The sequence below is a fragment of the Bipolaris oryzae genome (assembly GCF_000523455.1).
Source record: "Bipolaris oryzae ATCC 44560 unplaced genomic scaffold scaffold_52, whole genome shotgun sequence".
Taxonomy (NCBI): Eukaryota; Fungi; Ascomycota; class Dothideomycetes; order Pleosporales; family Pleosporaceae; genus Bipolaris; species Bipolaris oryzae.
In genome coordinates, this window is record NW_006911328.1 from 73531 (window position 1) to 92980 (window position 19450).

Consider the following 19450-nt stretch of genomic DNA (forward strand, 5'->3'; position numbering starts at 1 on the left):
AGATCTGGCAGAAGGATGTGGAGTGCTGGATATAAGCACGATGGATGGATTTGAGGCTTGTTTTGCAATTGCGATGTGTAGAGTTATATGTGTGAATGATAGGGCGTCATAGACCGGAAGCTAGATTCATGCTTAAATAATGATTCTGTTTCATCTCCCATCATCTTGAGCATACAATCTCAGAAGGAGAAGAAGCAAGAAAGGTTGCCTTGCAGAGAAGAAAGAAAAAAGACTTCAAATCCAAAGATTCCAAGTTTTAAAAAAAAGAGAGAGAGAGAAACAGGAAAAAAGAAAACCGTCTCTAATCTCCCTTTCCAACCTCGAACCCCTTCCCATACCCAACCGTACTCCTCAACCGCTCCAAAATATACTCCCCGGCCCTCACCGGCTTCCACTCCCCTTCCCCCTCTCCCTCCTTCTTACACCCGGGCAACGTCTCAACAACAACATCATAATTAACCGAAAAGAAGAACGGCACACTATACCTCTCCTCAGTCCCCCTATTCACAACCCGATGCACCGTACTCTTATACATCCCATTCGTCCACCTCATCAAGAAATCCGCGACATTTACTATGAGGGTGTTGGGGAAATGGGGCGCAATGTACCACGTACCGGAGGGTTTGAGGATTTCGAGACCGGGGACGAAGGAAGGGAGGAGCAGGGTGAAGCATTCGTAGTCGGAGTGGGCGCCGAGTCCGATTTGGGAGGTTTCGTCTGAGGAAGGAGAGGAGGAGGAGGAGGAAGGGAGGGGAGAGGAAGGAGGGGGGTAGTAGAGCAAGCGGGCGATGCCGCCTGGGTGCGTGGTTAGAGGGTCGAAGTGGGATTCTGGGAGGGAGAGGGAGAGGGCGAAGAGGCGGAAGAGGTGGCGGGCTAGGCTTAGGACCTGTATATATATGAATATTAGTGTATAAGGAGGGTTTTTTTTTGAAGGGGTGGGATTTGTAAAAGGGTAGGGGAAAGTCGGGAACGCACGTTTCCGTAGTATTCTTTTACTTCACGGTAAAATCCGGGTAAATCTTCTTCTTTGGGCCACATGTTCGCGTTGCCGGTTGATCCATCGAGATTCTTGTACTGGCCGTCGCCGCCGGTGGGATCGAGGTCGGCTTCGTAGGCAAAGTTGAAGACTTCCTTTTCTTCCTTGTCGCCGGCGATGGAGGTGTATTCGCTGGGTTCCCAGCCTAATCCGAATTTGTTGTGCTTCAAATGCAATTCTTCTTTCTTTTCAAGTGGTAGTTCTTTCATGAAACGCTTGGCTTGGTGCAAGATGCCGTCGCAAGCAGACTTTGGGATGCGGTGGTTGGTAATGTAGAAGAAACCGGATGTTGTGCATGCTTTGCGAATTTGGTCTGCGACTTTCTGACGGTCGGAAAGGGAGTCGGAGAATGATGGTTCGAGATTGATGACTGGTATTTCAAAGTCTTTGTCTGCTTCTTCGTTTTTTGCTGAAAGCCGTGATTGCAGATACGCAGCCGCTCCGTTGCGTGCCTCTTCGTAAGTTATTCGGTCCGATTCTGAGGGTTCTGGGCACATGATGGGTGGTAGATGAAACAGTTGGACTTGGCGTCAAGTTTAGAGTGCTCTTAAGTAAGCCCGAAAAGGAAGGTTCAAGATGGAGTGTAAGAGTAAAAGTAAACAGGCTATAGATACTGTGTTGTTCACAGAAAGTGGCAGGATGCAGCCACTTGGGTAATTCGTGAACCTATATATTACACAGCGACCAATGGCAAGCCCTGATGATCGTACACTGCCACAGTCTCCAAAGTTTACAGTATCACAGTGTGGAGTAATACAGCTGATAACGGGAGCCAGACTTGGAGTCCAAATGTGGGGTACCGGTATCGGCGATTGATCGGATCTAAGACTCGTCCGTACACGTGAACATCAATAGTACATATATACTAGTTCCTCTCACGTGCAACGAGAAATTTGTCAACACCCCACAATCTACTCATGGCTACCTCTTCGAAGACTACCATTCTTACAAATGGACGCTGCTTTAATGCTGGCGCATCTGAACAGCAAGTTCTCTCCAATTCGACTATAATCATCCAAGATGATAAAATCAGCTTCATTGGTAGCCCAGATGCAAAGGAAGTCCAATCACACCGTGATGCTGGCGCAACTGTTCATGATCTCGGAGGCAAACATGTTCTATCCGGGTTCATTGATGCCCATATGCATTTCCTAATGCTGGGTCAATCCCTGGACAAGGTTGATTTGGATGATGCCAAAGATCTGGAAGATATTCGGCGGCGTATCTCAGAGTGGGCAAAAGCCAACCCGGATAAACCGCGCATCCTGTGCAAAGGATGGATGCAATCAATGACCGACAGTCTGGCCAAAGCTAGCATGTTGGATGATCTAGACCCGAGACCGATATATATCGACGCTAAGGATCTGCATTCGTGCTGGTGCAACAGTGCAGCATTAAGAGAGATGGGCGTTCAGGATATGGAGAACCCAGCAGGTGGTACAATCGAACGAGACGAGAAGGGAAATGCGTCGGGTCTCTTGAGCGAAGCGTGTGTGATATTGATTGTGTGGCCATTTCTCGCAAAAGCCACGCCACTGGTCGATAAGATGAACGCTCTGAGGGCTGCAATCAATGCATACCATGCAGCTGGAGTTACGGGATGCATCGACATGGCCATGGAAGAGCCCGCCTGGGAGACCATTCTCGCATTGAAGTCTTCCGAGGGATTGCCGCTTCGATTTGCAGCGCATTGGTGCATTCTGCCTGGTGAAGGCGAGGAGCATAGACTACGACAAGTCGATCGTGCTATCAAACTGAGCCAAGAATACAACAGTGAAACCAGCCCGGATCTGAAAGTTGTTGGCATTAAGATCATCTGCGATGGCGTCATTGATGCGTGTACTGCTGCGCTATCAGAACCGTACACTTCAAATGGACATTTCGAAGGCCCAATCTGGACCCCTGAAATGTTGGAACCTGTTGTCAAGAGAGCCACAGAACACGGACTGCAGTGTGCGTTACATGCAATCGGAGATCAAGCTGTTCATAATGCTGTCGAAGTCCTGGGAAAGTATGGCAAGCCTGGTCAGCGGCATCGCATCGAGCATCTCGAGCTCACTGCGCCGGAAGATGCGAAGCGGCTTGGTGAACTGGGCATCACGGCGAGCATCCAACCTGTCCACTCTGATCCGGCCATCCTCCGTGCTTGGCCAAAACTATTAGGCCCTGAACGCGTGAAGCGGGCTTTCGCGTATTCCGAGTTTGCGCATCATGGGGCAACTCTGGCAATAGGCTCTGATACGCCTACTGCACCATATGCGCCACTACCCAACCTATACATCGCAACAACTCGGAAGTCGGCTCGCCAAGCAGGTGAAGCCGACGCACCCGTCAATGAGCACTTCAAGCTCGAGTTGGCACAAGCAGTAACTGCAGCTACCCAAGGCGCAGCGTACTCGTTTTTCTCCGAGGACCGTGTGGGCAGCCTAGAGGTCGGCAAGATGGCTGATTTGTGTGTGGTGGATATGCAATGGAAAGGAGAAGAGCTGCTCAAGGCTAGAGTAACCGAGACCTGGTTTGGAGGAAAGCGTGTGTATGCAGCATAATTGCATGATTAGCAAAAATGAAATGAGAAGGTACAACATGCATCATCACAATCCCACAGCCGGCGGCTCGTTGTCGTTCCTGAGAGATGATGGGTGCATAAATCCCAAGATGATAAGAGTTGCTTTGCTATGAGCCTTGTCTCTCTTGGCCAGTCTTCCTTCTTGTTCCAACTGCAGTTGTATGCAAATGACATGCAGTTCTTGATACTGTTTCGTGAACTGGATTTTCACCAGCGATTGCTACAGCCTCTCTGATACGCTCCACGTGGGCGTCGCTGGTATGTCGGCGGTAGCTCAGCGAATCCCTATCGCTGTGTGGTTAAGTTGCAGATTATGACAGGGCGTGTTAGAAGTGTCATCCATGTATCAGCGATGGCCCCAAAACCTCAGACCCAGCGCCGCGACACTCCGCGTTTCAGCATCTCGACTCTACTTACCAAAACTACTATGTGACGTAGAGAGCGGAACACCACTCCGCGTGTTTCCTGTCTGAACCTGCTCGCTAGAGGCGGTGCCAATTTCCGCTCTAGGCAAAATTTTTGTTGCAAGGCATCCTGGGCCGTGTTGGTTTCTATCATGGTGGCTTAGACGTGCGGAAGACGAGCCCACAGGAGCCCGCGAGCCAAGGCACGAGTTTAGAACGTTTCGCAAGCCGACCAGTATCGTGATGTAGACAGGTAGACGCGTGCAGATATATTCGTTGATGGTCGCGTCCCATGGCCCACAGCCCAGTTCATTCATTCACTCTACATCTACATCGTCGTCTATCATCATCTATTAGCACTCGTTTCAATTAAACAACTCCAACACACACACACATCAAACCAACCAACCAACCAACATGTTGACAAACCGTCGATCGACCATGATGGTCCCGCCAAACCGGTTACCAAGCTGGCACCCTCATTCAAAAGTCGCGGCACCACAAGTCGCGCCTCCAGCACCTCTCACATCAGAAGCCGAAGCACCTCAAAGTCGCACTCAGGCTCTCCTTACATCGACGTCGCCAACATTGGCCGGCTACCGCATCATTAGCACTGTCGGCGCAGTACACGGCACCACGTCGGTGGCGCGCAAAGACACAAAATCTTTCATCAAGAACATTGCCTCCAACTTCAGCAGCAGCTGGGGAGAGCCAAAGACGATAACGAGCATCATATACCAGGCCCGCGACCAGGCAATTGAGAGGCTTGTCAGCGAAGCAATAAACAAGGGCGCCAATGCTGTGGTTGGAATAGAAGTTAGGGAAAGCGAGGTACTTGGATGTATCGTCGTCAGCGCGAGCGGTACAGCAACGTACGTTGAGAAGGAGAGTCCGACAAAGCGAGACAGTGCACAAGACGCGAACCCATTCCGGTGACGATATACCCATGTCATAGAAGGATGAGAATGGTAGTCCCGGGAGGATATGGTGTTTTTAAGAACTTATTTGTGAATACGGATATTGGGGTTGCGCATTGGCGTTTGGATTTTTAGTGGATACCTGGGGTAAATCCAACATTGCACGCACTTTGACAGTGCGTCGTCTCATGAGTTCATGTCCTCTTCACATGCGCGACATTGCTGTTGTAGCCTCTTTACTGTACAAAGGGTATCAAATGCTTACGCCATGACGCCGTCGTTACCACGACTTTAGTACGAGAGGTCTTTTTTTCGGCCACGGACCATGTTGCCCCGAACAAGACGCAGCTTTTGGGTATAGCAGTTCTTCCTAAGCTCAAAGCAAGAGGTGATTTCTCGGCGCCAAACTTTCTTGAGCACTCGGCAACGGTCTTATGGCTAGCACTAAAGAAGCATTTTAACCGGCGACGGTCAGGCCAACAGGGCGGAGGAGGCGGAGGCGGAAGAGGAGAAACCCCAGCTCTTGTTCCCCAGTTTCTCTCCGCCCGTAGCCTCGGCATGTGTGGGGACATCCTTGCCCATGCTCTTCTCACTTACATACACACAGCACATCATTGTCACTCAGCCTCATGTGTACTATATACATCGAACCCATGCCCAGTCGCCTGTTCCTGTTAATATAGTAGTGCGCAAATTTCACGTCCTCAACGACATCGGTGTATACTGCCAGCCAAGAAGGGCGGCGCAGGGTCACGTCACTCAAGAGGGGGCGTTGCATCCCCCGACATGGATCGCCAGGAACTAGTACTCGACTTCATCCATTTCTTCCGTTCGCGAGCCAGCAGATCCTCCAATAACCGCCGGCCAATTTTCCAGCCGCTCGTGCATATACGCCATGGAGCCGGAAAATGTCATGACGACTGGAATGTACACTAAGGCCGCCATGAAGATCTGCCTATATTCATCCTGTTGCCAAGGGCTAGCGTCCTTTACCACGCCCGTCTTCCGGGAAATGGTCACTTTACCGGATCTTTGGCGACCGACTATAAGATGAAGACGCTGCTGCAGTGGAAATTTTCTACTGTCACGGCCAGCAATCTGCCAGTCTTCTGATCGCGAAGATGGTGCTTCTCAAGGGCTTCGTAGCTGCTGCTGCTTGCGCTACTACTGCGCTCGCGGCAGACATTGTCGTGCATTCCTCTGGCGGCAACCAGACCGGCAAGCATGGACATCCGTATGGATATGGCTTCCTCCATGAGGTATTTTGCTTGCATCTCAATCACCACAACTCCGACTAATTGATACTCCAGGACATCAACAACTCTGGTGATGGTGGTATCTACGCTGAATTGATTCAAAACCGTGCATTTCAATTCAGCAAGAACTACAGCGTATCCACCGCCCACTACTTCCCCATCAACAATGCTGGCCTCAGTATTCAGTTCTTGGACCAGCCACTTTCCAAGCAGCTTCCAGCCTCGATGCGAGTATCAGTTGGCAATGGTACTTCCGGCGCTGATGTAATTGGTTTCAAGAACGACGGTTACTGGGGTATGGACGTCCGTCCACAGACCTACACTGGATCGTTCTGGGTCAAGGGAGAATACGACGGTGTCTTCACCGCGTCCCTTCAATCCAATCTCACAGACGAAGTATTCGGCTCCGTCGAAATCGAATCCAAGTGTGTTGCAGATGACTGGACCGAGCACACTTTTGAGCTTGTCCCAGAAAAGGCTGCTCCCAACTCCAACAACACCCTTGCTATCACTTTTGACGGTGCCGCAGCACGCGCACTTGACTTCAACCTCATCTCCCTCTTCCCACCTACCTACAAGGGCCGCAAGAATGGTCTTCGTATCGATCTTGCGGAGGCTCTTGCCGACATGAACCCCCACTTCCTTCGTTTCCCCGGTGGCAACATGCTCGAGGGTCTCCGAAACGACTCGTGGTGGGACTGGAAAGATTCTCTTGGTCCTCTCCGCTACCGTCCTGGTTTCCAGGGTGTATGGGGATACCAGCAAACCCACGGTCTCGGTCTCATGGAGTACCTCGAGTGGGCAGAGGACATGGATCTCCAGATTGTTCTGGGTGTCTGGGCCGGTCTTGCTCTTGATGGCGGTGTTACTCCCCAGGAAGATCTTGACGCCTACATCGAAGACGCACTCAACGAGATTGAATTCGTGACTGGACCCGCAAACTCCACCTGGGGTGCCCGCCGCGCCGAGCTCGGTCACCCCGAGCCTTTCGAGCTCAACTACGTTGAAGTCGGTAACGAGGACTGGCTTGCTGGTTTCCCCGGCGGCTGGGAATCCTACCGCGCCTACCGTTTCCCCAAGTTCTACAACGCCATCCGCAAGGCCTATCCGCACATGACCGTCATTTCCTCCGCCGCCTCCAGCGACCCCGGCGGCACACCTCCTCTCTACGGTCCCAACGAGAAGAACGGCCAGATCCTCCCCTTCGACGCTCTCGGCGACTACCACCCCTACCGCGAGCCCGACGAGCTCGTCTACGAATTCAACCGCTTCGACAACGACGCCGGCCACATCGTCGGCGAAGTCGCCGCCACTCACGTCAACGGTGGCATCCGTTGGAAAGGCCAACTCTACCCCTTCCCCTGGTGGATCGGCGCCGTCGGCGAAGCCGTCTCCCTCATCGGCTACGAACGCAACTCGGACCGCATCCCGGGTACTTTCTACGCCCCCGTCATGAAGAACAACAACCGCTTCCAGTGGCCCATTACCCTCCTCCAGTACGACGCCGATCCAAACCGCACTACTAAGGCTGTAACCTGGTACTGCTGGAGCTTGTTCGCTCACCACCCCATCTCCCACACTCTGCCTACTTCTTCCAACACGTCCTACGGCCCGCTCTACTGGGGTGCCGGCATCGACGAGAACCGTGGCGGCGCTCGCGTCTGGAAGGGCGCTGTGTACAACACTACCAACAGCGCTGATGTACCTGTTTCCGTCCATTTCGACGGTGTTGCAGCAGGTGCGAAGGCGAATCTTACGCTTCTTACTAACTCCGTGGGTGATCCGTACATGTACAATGATCCGTTTACCGGGGTTAACATTGTTAATACTACTAATGTTATCCTCACGGCTGGGGGTGATGGCGTGTTCCGCTTTGTTATGCCGGAGCTTAGTGTTGCGGTGTTGGATACGGATGTTGGGGGTGGTAATGGGACTGCGAAGTATCGGAGAAGGTTGTCGTAGCTTTATGCGAAGCCATCGAGACTTTGATGAAGATAATGAAGAAATAAAATAATGTTTTTTTTGCTTTGCAATTTACGTCCACTGATGAATTGCTTTTAATGTGGTAGGGGACCTGATGGCGCCGCATTTGATCTGCACTCCTGACTCGTCAGTCTTCCCCCCGGGAATTTGGTTACTATTTCCTGGTGCCATGCAAGTTAGATTAAGTTGCGTGCAGATGGCTTCCAATCAAATCTTGGATTCAGAATACATGTATTTCCGAGAACAAAGACTATATTGGAGTAGCAAGTGATACTAATCATTGCAACATAAATACTCTTATCTGGGAAATTGATGCAGTAATGAAAAAGAGCATCCAAGTAAGTGCTTTTAGGCCTTTGGAGTATACAGAGTTAGAGACGACAAGTCCAATAAGGACCGAATTCATCTTTCTACCAAGGCGGAGCCAATGACCACCGCTCGCTTGAAGTCCTGCGTCCGCTCTCAAACCCAATATGAGCACGGTATACTCCAAACAGCATAGTGATTACCCTTTTAACGTGTTTCTGAACTCTCGACGAATAAGATGCGTGTCTTTGGTGCTGATGTGACCTGACCATCGAGGTGCTCAATTGGTCCAACGCACAAGGACGAAGAAGCAGATATAAAAAAATCAATCCAGAGAGAATACAAACGCTCAGAACCTTCAAATACTTTCCATGATCCAAAGGAAAACTCAATGTCACCAGCAAAGCGCAGAAAGACGGGTGGTGCGGAGATGAAGCCAAAGAACAAGGCCAGTGAGCGAAAGCCACTCCCAGTTACCATTCTCTCTGGTTTCCTAGTAAGTATCCTCAGGAAGAGTTTGAATCATGCTTATAATGGTCAGGGTAGCGGGAAAACGACCCTCCTACGACATATCCTCAAGTCACCAGACCATGGATTGCGCATCGCCGTTATTGTGAATGATATGGCCTCTGTCAACGTCGATGCCAACATCATAAGCCGATCTAGTAATAAGCCAAACAGCAATGGTGAGGTACGCGTCAAGGAGAAGATGATACAGATGGAGAACGGCTGCATCTGCTGCACGCTTCGAAGTGATCTGCTGGTCGAGCTGGCTCGTCTCGCATGGAGCGATCAGGGTTTCGACCATGTTGTGATTGAGAGTTCTGGCATCAGTGAGCCTCAGCAGGTTGCTGAGACGTTTACTACTGAGTTGACTGAGGCTATGCTTGATGCGGAGGGGTTGGAGCCGGATGAGAAGGAGGTGTTTGCTAAGGTGTAAGTAGCCGAGGTGACTATCACGGCTCAATCTGCTGACTTGAAGTGAAGTGCAAAGATTGGTGGATTGAAGACAATTGCGACTGTGGATACTATGGTCACTGTCGTGGATGCCTTTCGCTTCTTCTCTGAGTTCGATACTGCAGAGTTCCTGCAGGATCGCTTCGGAAAAGAGGAGGTTCCTGACGAGGATCAGCGCACCATCTCTGATCTCTTCGCTGATCAAATTGAGTTCGCTAATGTCATTATTGTCAATAAGATTGATAGAGCCGATACTGCAACTCTGGGCCGCGTCAAGGCCTACATCAAGTCGCTTAACCCGAACGCCAAGCTTATCGAAGCTAGATATTCCAAGGTAGATGTCCGTGAGATGCTGAACACTGGTGTCTTCAACTTTGGTGAGGCAGTCGCAAGTGCCGGGTGGTTGAAGAGTTTGCACGAGATGACTGTGATGGATGTCCATGGCAAGAAGCGTGTTGCGCCGAAACCAGAAACGCTAGAGTGAGTTGATCCCCAGGAAAATTGTGATTACTGCTTACCTCTTTCCAAAGGTATGGAATCGGGTCTTTCGTGTACCACGCTCGTAGGCCATTTGATCCTTTGAAGCTCTACCGATTGATTGAGGGCAAGTTCATTCTTCTACAGGACGAAGCAGAAGATGTGGATGATGAAGAGGACGAAGACGAAGAAGATGGCAATGATGGATCATCTGATTCTGGCAAAGCCAGCACTTCCGGAGATGATTCCGACAAGGAAAGCAATGATGACGATACTCCTCCGATTGATGACAAGCAGATTCTGGAAAACAAAAGAACCAGCCCTTACTTCAGCGGTCTTCACCGCAGCAAAGGTATCTTCTGGCTCGCAACTCGTCCTAACCAGATGGGTTCATGGAGCACCGCCGGCGCAATGCTGACACTCGGATCTGAGATGCCTTGGTTCTGCTGTGTGTCTGAAGAGGACTGGGGTGCTGATGAAGATACCCTAAAGGCTATCAAGAACGACTTTGAAGGCAAATGGGGAGACCGTCGCCAGGAGATGGTTTTCATCGGCGAGAAGCTCGATGTTGATGGTATGAGCAAGGCGCTCGACTCGTGCTTGCTAAGTCGCAGTGAGATGAAGAAGTGGGAAAAGGTTATGTTTGACAAGAAGCTAGATGACGATGAAAAGGAAGAGACTCTGCAAGAAATGTGGGACGATGGCTACTGGGCGGAATGGCCGCGGGTGCAGGATGAGGAGGAACATGACCATGATCATTTCCATGACCATGGCCGCCATCAAAATGGCCAGAAACACTGAAATTTTAATGCTTTGATATGTAAAGGTAGTCATAGTAGTTTGTGACGCAGAGAGGGGTTCGTGGTGGGATGCCATCTGTGACGTAATTCACGTTAGTCTCGGTGCTCGGTGTTTCTAACCACACCTTCATTCGTCCTACTAGTCTCTTCAAAATCTCTATGACCAACTTCTCAATTCCAATTTTTGCAACTCCACCAAAAAAGATTATAGAATTGCCGATATCTGTGCATAGATAACGTCATTGCTTGAGAGGGGTTGAAGCTATTCTACTACCAGTACTTTTCTTCAAAAGGGTTAAGGTATGCCGTCCCTCGTATTCATGTGGTGATTGTGCAGCTGACACGAAGTGCCCGCAGCACCATTTCTCAGGCAACATGGGGTCGGTGTCCCGTGCTGAAAAGGTTACGCGTCTTACTCAGCGGGGTACTGTGATCTCTGGAGATCGTCCGAAATACGAGTTCAAAACCTCAATTCTATAAACCTTTTCTAGGAACAAGAGATTTTGACAGCTTTTCCAAATGTTTGATGCGGCGTCGAAGTTACTGCGCATCAACCTCGCGTTGTTTGGCACGCGCTCCCTATCTTCCCCAGGCGAACAAATTGGGCGTCTTCCTGCCATGGGATGGAGCTCCTGGAATGTGTATAGATGCGACATCAACGAGACACTCTTTGTGGAAGTAGGGAATCTTATGGTCTCCCTTGGTCTGAAGGATGTCGGGTACAGCTATGTGAACATCGATGACTGTTGGAGTGATAAAGATTATCAACGCGATGATATTACCGGGAGAATTAGACCAGACTACAACAAATTTCCCAAGGGCATCAAACACACCGCGGAGGAGATCCACAAGCTTGGACTTAAATTCGGAATTTACAGTGACTCGGGAACATTAACATGTGCCGGATACGCCGGCTCTTTGGGAAACGAGAGATTAGATGCAGAGACGTTCGCAGAATGGGGCGTTGATTGTAGGTGCGACACGGACAGTCAGAAAAATATCTAACCACAAGCAGACCTGAAGTACGACAACTGTTTTGTCCCTCGAAAATGGCAGGACAAATACCGATGGAGTCCAGATGACTGGGTGGCCGATCCTCCTGCTGGCGATCAAAGGACTGGTGATGCCGAAACTGAAGTAATTACAGTACCAGATGGGTACGATTGGAGGTCCTCCAAAACCTTTACTCGTTACAAAAGGATGGGAGACGCATTACTCGCTGCCAATCGCCCCATACAGTTCTCTCAGTGCGTATGGGGAAATGCCCATATTGATCAATGGGGCAACGAGACTGGCCACAGTTGGCGAATGTGGTGGGACATTGGGCCTAGATGGGAAGAGTTCCAGAATGGAGACTGGGGTATAATGCCTATTCTCAACCACGCATCATTCTTTATCAACAGTACCGACTTTTGGGGCCACGGTGACTGGGACATGTTGCAAGTGGGCAATGGTGAGCTGACCTACCAGGAGAGCCGTACGCACTTCGCAATGTGGGCTGCCCTGAAGTCGCCTCTTATCATTGGAACACCACTTCACAACATCAAGCTAGAGATATTAGAGATTCTCAACAACAAAGAGCTCATTGATTTCAACCAGGATCCACTCGTAGGTCCCGCCGCTAAGCCATACAAGTGGGGCGTGAACCCAGACCTTACGTGGAATCGGACTCACCCTGCTGAGTATTGGAGCGGGTTGTCATCCAAGGGCGTCCACGTGTTTGTTATGAACACGTTGAACACTAAGCAAACTAAGATCATCGACTTTTCAGAGGTTCCAGAACTTGATCCTGATGTGGCATACACAATTATTGACTCATGGACTGGAAAAAAGCTAGGGAAGTTCAAGGGAAAATACAAGACGACAGTTGATGCACACGACACTATAGCGGTCCGGTTAGTTAAGGCAAGTCGTTTTGACTATTCGAGATTGCAGGCCATATTTTGAGAGAATAGGGACAAGATCGGCTCTTGTGGGGTGCAGGACTAGCGCTGGCGGGACATGTTTTCGTGACGTCAATCTCTCCAATTGCCCCAACCTCTTCAAGTAGATTATCATTTCAAGGTACTTCCACTTGAAAAATCGCCATGTTATTGAAAACGAAAACAGCATATACAACACCTAACGATAGCGAACGGTTGTTTGATCCCATGACAGGGTGTTCTAATGGGAGCTAATCTACCAGAAAGCCACAATCAACCTCACCGAAACCGCAATCACAAACGGCGAAAATTTTACATGACTACATACCTCAAGAATAAAAGGAAATGAGGTCAAGCATGGTGGCTGCGTGCAAACCCTGCCTCTGCGTCTACTCTTGTTCATCGATCCCGGACCACGATGGAGCATTTTACCCCGAGGCTAAATACAACACTATGTTCCTCGGGACTACTCCGGAATGTAACCCGATGCAACGAAAAAGAACCTTTACTATGCCTACGATCTGCGTCGGAGGTCTGAAAATGGAATGCGGGGGACGTTGCGCTAACGACGACCTACATAGTTCGTCAGCAGTACATCGTACGTACACGGGCAAAATGCGGTCCATCAATGAGGTGGGGGACGGTTCCAGATCACCATCTCGTCGGGTATTGGCACACCATATCTTGACTCTATAGTGGAGTCACATGAAGTATAAAACCCATTCGTTCAGACCGTATTTGGCCATAACATTTCGGCCCTGACAATGCTGATAACGGCAATTCTTGCTACTGCTATTGGCTTCGTGCCATTGACAGCAGCAGAAAACAGCACTCGACTCTGGTACAAGTCTCCCGTCGCATCGAGTACCTGGACCGATGCTCTCCCGATTGGCAATGGCCGCCTCGGAGCAATGATTTATGGCATACCGGTACAAGAACGCATACAACTTAACGAAGAAACTATATGGTCAGGAGGCCGTCGAGATCGGGTGAACCAAAATGGAGCCCAAACAGTTTCAGAAGTTCGAGATTTGCTTGCTCGAGGCGATGCTGCCGGTGCGCAAAAGTTGGCCAATTTAGGGATGATGGGCACTCCGCAGACATGCAGGAATTACCAGACCTTGGGAGATATGGAGATATCTTTCGATGGTACAAGTAAATATGACAAGAATACGTATGAACGGTGGTTGAACCTGGACACAGCTTTGTCTGGTGTGCGGTTTAAGGTCAACAATACTCTCTACGAGCGGGAGATGTTCGTGTCGGTGCCAGACGATGTTTTTGTACACCGCTTGAAAGCAACGGGAAACGAGAAGCTATCTTTCCAGATACGTGTACATCGACCTAAGGACGGTTTGAACGAAGCTTCTGATCAGAATTGGAACGAAAACGGGTGGACATACATGACCGGTGGAACTGGCGGTATCGACCCAGTGGTGTTTACTACTGCTCTGGCGGTTGAGTCGGACGGTCATGTGAGGACGCTCGGCGAATTCATCGTCGTGGAGAATGCTACTGAAGCGACTGCATTCCTTGCAGCTGCAACTTCGTATCGCCACAACGATACTAGAGCTGCTGTGGATAGCACTATACAAAAGGCTCGGCAACATACCTACGAAGAGCTCCGTCGTCGCCACATTGAGGACTATGCGCCGTTTTACAACGCCAGTGTGCTTAATCTGAATGGGCCGGATCTCCAGACGAGCAGCTTACCCACTAATGCACGAATAAACGCGACTCGCAAAGGTGCGAATGACCCTGGATTGGTCGCCTTGGCCTACAATTATGGACGCTATCTGCTCATCGCTTCTTCTCGAGCTGGTAATCTGCCCTCGAACCTTCAGGGCATTTGGAACAAAGAATTCGACCCGTTGTGGGGCTCCAAATATACTGTTAACATCAATCTCCAGATGAATTACTGGCCCGCTGAGGTTACAAGTCTCTCTAGTCTACATGAACCGTACTTTGATCTTCTGGAACTGATGCGCAAGGATGGCACGCACACAGCTAAAGCGATGTACAATGCATCTGGGTGGATGAGCCATCATAACACAGATCTTTGGGGGGACACGGCACCTGTCGACACGTATCTACCCGCTACGTACTGGACACTATCTTCTGGGTGGCTCGTCACTCACATACTTGAGCATTATTGGTACACAGGCGACAAAAGCTTCCTAGCTTCAAACTTGCACATTGTATCCGAAGCTATTGAATTCTACCTGGACACACTTCAACCCTACAAGACCAACGGAACCGAATATCTTGTCACCAACCCATCTGTTTCCCCAGAAAACACATACGTAGGCCCAGACGGAAAGTCTTACAACTTCGATACGGCACCCACATGCGATATTGAAATCCTCAACGAGCTCTTTACAAACTACCTCAACGCCATCGCCACCCTCTCCAACTCAACCGTAGACTCTGCATTCCTAACACGCATCCGCGACACCCAATCCAAACTCCCACCGTACCGGTATTCAACGCGCTACCCGGACACATTACAGGAATGGATGCAAGACTACGAGCAAGCCGAGCCAGGCCACCGCCACGTCTCCCATCTCTACGCTCTCTACCCAGGAACCCAAATCCTTCCTCCCGGCGCCCCAGGCTACGATGCTAAGCTCTTCAACGCCGCGGCCGCTACGCTCGAAGACCGCTTATCTCACAACGGAGCGGGAACGGGGTGGTCGCGTGCGTGGACGATTAATTGGTATGCTCGTTTACAGAATAGGACTGCGCTTGCGGAAAATACTTTTCAGTTCTTCAACACGAGTGTTTTCAACAACTTGATGGATGTCAATGAGGGCATTTTCCAGATCGATGGTAATCTGGGTTTCGTAAGCGGTGTTGCAGAAGGCCTGTTACAATCGCACGTTGTCGACGACAAGGGCGTCAGAGAAGTATGGCTGCTACCTGTTTTGCCAGAAGAATGGAATGATGGATCTGTTAATGGGATTGCGGCGAGAGGGGGGTTCGTATTTGATCTCGAGTGGGCGGATGGAAAGCTTGTGCATATGAGGATGGAAAGTAGAGTTGGTGGACCGGTTGTGCTCAAGTACGGCGGTAGTGGCAATTCGACAATTACTGCTAGGCAAGCTGAAGGGTTTTCTAATGGCCGGATGAGGTTGGAGACGAAGGCCGGGGATGTTAGGGAATTTGATTTCCGTAAGGCGTAGGTGGCTTGGTTATTGAATCACAGCTTCATACTACGAATTGCCTTTTTTGATATTACTCCAACTTCTCCATAGTATATATCCATATATTGTAAAACTCATGAGTAACGACACACATGAGATTGCTTGTTTTTTAGTACATCTACTCAATAGCCCATATCGATATGCCAGGTCTTGAAGTGCTTCTTGCATGCCGAGTAGATGTTCCAAATGGGTCGAATCTTCACCGTGACAAGCCAGATCAAGAGAAAACCACGATTGGGGAAGCTGTGCTTAGAACGGCAAGCATTGAGAGTTTTACTAGAATTCAAGACCTGATATTTATGATAGAAAAGGTGCTGGAGCGGGGAGCGCTAGGCCCAAGACGGCTGCAAAATGGAGGGCGCTCAGACCAAGAACGCGAGCGCGACTTCACAATTCGCGTCGCCCCTAACGACGGCTTTGTCTGCCCCTCTCTACCTTCACACACAAACACCATAACGACTTACGACCCACGACGATAATGGCAGACAGGCAGACACCATTTTCTATTAGCCTTTTCGGAAGCCAGGCATCTGATGGCCCTCAGGACGATACTGCGCCTTCGCGCGTGCAACGAGCATTGGTGGACTTTATCATGGAGTTTACTCTGGACAATATCTTCGTTTACAGGTACACAAAAGAAGCAGCTATGAATTAACAAGTGCGGGACTGATATGGTCTCTAGAGATCAAATACGCGAGAACGTGCTCTTGAAGCAATACTATTGTGATATTGACGTTGCCCATCTCATCAGCTACAGCCCCGAGCTGGCCCATGACCTTAGACAGAACCCGGCTGAGATCATACCTCTTGTATGTTGTATTCTCTGTTACTTCATATAAGCATTGACATTAGCCAGTTTGAAGCCGCCCTCAAGACATGTACACAGCGTATCGTCTACCCCTCACAGAAGAACATATCCCTCCCTCAGCACCAATTGCTCCTTCACTCCAACGCTTCAGAGCTTTCTATCCGCGATCTCACCGCTACAAACGTCTCACAGCTCGTACGCATACCCGGTATCATCATTGGTGCATCCACGCTTTCCTCCAAGGCCACAGCCCTCGCTATTCGATGCCGCAATTGCCAGCATGAAGAGATCTTACCTATAGCGGGCGGCTTCTCAGGGGTCTCTCTTCCAAGAACATGCAGTAGGAAAAAGGGAGAAGGCGAGGTCGGCGATCAGTGTCCGCTGGACCCATACTATGTCATGCACGAGCGCTGCCAGTTCATCGACCAGCAGGTGCTCAAGCTGCAAGAAGCGCCTGATATGGTCCCAGTTGGCGAACTTCCGCGCCACATTATGATTTCTGCCGACAGATATCTTGCCAACCGCGTTGTTCCTGGTACACGGTGCTCCGTCATGGGCATTTTTTCTATTTACCAGCAAAAGGGTTCCAAGCGTGCAGGAAACGCTGCGGTAGCCATTCGCAATCCCTACATACGCGCTGTCGGCATCCACGCAGAAGTCGATCACGGAACCAAGGGAAACGCGGTTTTTACTGAGGAGGAAGAGCAAGAATTCCTGGAGATGAGCCGCAGACCAGACATCTACGAGGTCTTTTCACGATGCATTGCGCCCTCCATCTACGGAAACCAGGATATCAAAAAGGCCATTTGTTGCTTGCTAATGGGTGGTTCAAAGAAGATTCTACCAGATGGAATGAAGCTTCGTGGCGACATCAACGTACTTCTTCTTGGTGACCCAGGTACTGCCAAATCGCAGTTGCTCAAGTTTGTCGAGAAAGTGTCGCCAATTGCTATTTACACATCCGGAAAAGGATCCTCAGCCGCTGGTTTGACTGCTTCAGTGCAACGCGATCACAACACACGCGAGTTTTACCTCGAAGGAGGTGCTATGGTTCTCGCAGACGGTGGTGTAGTGTGTATCGACGAGTTCGACAAGATGCGCGACGAAGACCGAGTAGCTATCCACGAAGCCATGGAGCAGCAAACCATTTCCATTGCTAAAGCAGGTATTACAACTATTCTCAACTCGCGAACATCAGTTTTGGCGGCTGCCAACCCGATTTTCGGACGTTACGACGACATGAAGACACCTGGTGAGAATATCGATTTCCAAACCACCATCCTGTCGCGTTTCGATATGATTTTCATTGTGCGCGACGAGCATGACCGTGGACGTGACGAGCGGATAGCAAAGCACGTCATGGGCATCGCCATGGGCGGGCGTGGTGTGGAAGAAAATGTACAAGCTGAGATACCGATTGAAAAGATGAAGCGCTACATCACCTACTGCCGGCAACGGTGCGCACCTCGTCTTTCGCCTGAAGCGGCGGAGAAACTCTCGAGCCACTTCGTTAGCATCAGGCGACAAGTGCACGCTTCCGAAGTGAATGCCAACCAACGGTCTAGCATCCCAATTACGGTGCGCCAACTGGAAGCCATTATCCGTATCACGGAGTCGCTAGCCAAGCTATCGCTCTCGCCCATAGCAGATGAGTCTCACGTCGATGAAGCAATCCGCCTGTTCCTTGCGTCTACCATGGATGCAGTGAATCAGGGCGAAGGACAGAGTTCAAAGGAACTCATGGATGAGGTCAACAAGGTGGAAGAGGAACTTCGGCGCCGTATGCCGATCGGGTGGCAAGTCAACCTGTCGACTCTCAAGCGCGAAATGGTCGATGGCAAGGGATACTCTGAACAGGCTCTTGCGCGGGCGCTGCACGTCATGAACGCGCGAGAGACGATAAGGTGGAGACACGGAAACAGCGTTGTCTTCCGCGCCAGTGCCTAAGATTTGGGACCATTTTTTGAGTTGTTTGTCTGGTAGTGAGGCGTACTCGCCTTGGTCGAGGCTCTGGGTGGAGGGTAGGAGGTGAAGGAGGGCTCGGTGTGTGATTGGATAGACGCATTTATTGCCATGTTAATTTGGTGCGGCGCAAAAATTCAGGCGCAGACTCTGAGTCGTGCAAACCAATTTTCTCATTGCTCAACACTACCGTGACATCATCGCCAGCGCCGCAAAATCATCGTAAGGAAACAAGGCTGCCCTATTCGAAACTGGTTAGCGCATTTTGAATGAGTGCAGATCATATGTCCAAAGGTGAAGTCCTTGGCTTCGCTTCCCCAACCCAGACTTGACTCGTTACCCAATCATTGGAACTGTGGACCGCTTCTCTCCCAGTTTGTGACGCACTGATGGAGATAAGGCGGATGAGAAGTCATGTTTTTGATCGGCTCCACTTTCCGCCGTGTTCGAACCTGGGGATGGACTGCTCGCGTAGAATTGGATGGTAGGAGAGGGGTAAGTAGGGTGTCTGGGGATAGGGTAAAGATTTGATAGATTATGGTGTTGTTGGAGACACTGTGTTCATGGTGGCTATAGCAAGTTGGACACTTGAGATGATATAATTGGTCCTTTTGGGGGCATTGAGATAGAAGTGATGGTTCAATTTCTCTATTTGATAGTTCTAGCCGTGAATCGATGTCAAATCTGGGGATGCAAGGTTGGAGTGACGACAAGTATGCCACTATAGTGGCCCATAAGGTCCCAGCTTAGCACGCAGCCGACAGCCAGATACGGGATATCGCTCGTCAAAGTTGGTGCTGCGTAATGAGACACTTTGGCTTTAGTGACTTGTTGGTGAGATAGAGGAGCTTCC

The 19450-nt window shown here is 50.2% G+C and overlaps 9 protein-coding genes across 9 annotated transcripts; 8 read left to right on the forward strand and 1 right to left on the reverse strand.

The window, feature by feature from the left end:
• Window positions 1-301: 301 nt before the first annotated feature.
• On the reverse strand, window positions 302-1533 carry COCMIDRAFT_4697 (uncharacterized protein; the record flags this gene model as incomplete). The annotated part of the gene is made up of 2 exons (XM_007689077.1): window positions 302-886; window positions 976-1533. 2 exons carry the CDS (start codon window positions 1531-1533, stop codon window positions 302-304), a joined length of 1143 nt encoding a protein of 380 aa, XP_007687267.1.
• A 420-nt stretch (window positions 1534-1953) lies between these two features.
• On the forward strand, window positions 1954-3582 carry COCMIDRAFT_93410 (uncharacterized protein; the record flags this gene model as incomplete). Its single annotated transcript, XM_007689118.1, has 1 exon — window positions 1954-3582. One exon carries the CDS (start codon window positions 1954-1956, stop codon window positions 3580-3582), a length of 1629 nt encoding a protein of 542 aa, XP_007687308.1.
• Window positions 3583-4423: 841 nt separating this feature from the next.
• COCMIDRAFT_25738 (uncharacterized protein) lies at window positions 4424-4942 on the forward strand (the record flags this gene model as incomplete). The annotated part of the gene is made up of 1 exon (XM_007689089.1): window positions 4424-4942. The coding sequence occupies one exon, from the start codon at window positions 4424-4426 to the stop codon at window positions 4940-4942; it is 519 nt and encodes a 172-aa protein (XP_007687279.1).
• Window positions 4943-6044: 1102 nt separating this feature from the next.
• COCMIDRAFT_25739 (glycoside hydrolase family 51 protein) lies at window positions 6045-8141 on the forward strand (the record flags this gene model as incomplete). The annotated part of the gene is made up of 2 exons (XM_007689090.1): window positions 6045-6182; window positions 6234-8141. 2 exons carry the CDS (start codon window positions 6045-6047, stop codon window positions 8139-8141), a joined length of 2046 nt encoding a protein of 681 aa, XP_007687280.1.
• Window positions 8142-8350: 209 nt separating this feature from the next.
• COCMIDRAFT_93431 (uncharacterized protein) lies at window positions 8351-8593 on the forward strand (the record flags this gene model as incomplete). The annotated part of the gene is made up of 1 exon (XM_007689119.1): window positions 8351-8593. A coding segment is annotated over one exon (243 nt), but the record flags the coding sequence as incomplete, so codon positions are not given.
• A 266-nt stretch (window positions 8594-8859) lies between these two features.
• Window positions 8860-10703, forward strand: COCMIDRAFT_25740 (uncharacterized protein; the record flags this gene model as incomplete). The annotated part of the gene is made up of 4 exons (XM_007689091.1): window positions 8860-8964; window positions 9010-9404; window positions 9456-9905; window positions 9956-10703. 4 exons carry the CDS (start codon window positions 8860-8862, stop codon window positions 10701-10703), a joined length of 1698 nt encoding a protein of 565 aa, XP_007687281.1.
• Window positions 10704-11320: 617 nt separating this feature from the next.
• COCMIDRAFT_36155 (glycoside hydrolase family 27 protein) lies at window positions 11321-12649 on the forward strand (the record flags this gene model as incomplete). The annotated part of the gene is made up of 2 exons (XM_007689104.1): window positions 11321-11672; window positions 11718-12649. 2 exons carry the CDS (start codon window positions 11321-11323, stop codon window positions 12647-12649), a joined length of 1284 nt encoding a protein of 427 aa, XP_007687294.1.
• Window positions 12650-13388: 739 nt separating this feature from the next.
• On the forward strand, window positions 13389-15806 carry COCMIDRAFT_93425 (glycoside hydrolase family 95 protein; the record flags this gene model as incomplete). The annotated part of the gene is made up of 1 exon (XM_007689120.1): window positions 13389-15806. The coding sequence occupies one exon, from the start codon at window positions 13389-13391 to the stop codon at window positions 15804-15806; it is 2418 nt and encodes an 805-aa protein (XP_007687310.1).
• Window positions 15807-16305: 499 nt separating this feature from the next.
• Window positions 16306-18582, forward strand: COCMIDRAFT_93470 (uncharacterized protein; the record flags this gene model as incomplete). Its single annotated transcript, XM_007689121.1, has 3 exons — window positions 16306-16454; window positions 16510-16636; window positions 16684-18582. The coding sequence occupies 3 exons, from the start codon at window positions 16306-16308 to the stop codon at window positions 18580-18582; spliced, it is 2175 nt and encodes a 724-aa protein (XP_007687311.1).
• Window positions 18583-19450: the final 868 nt, after the last annotated feature.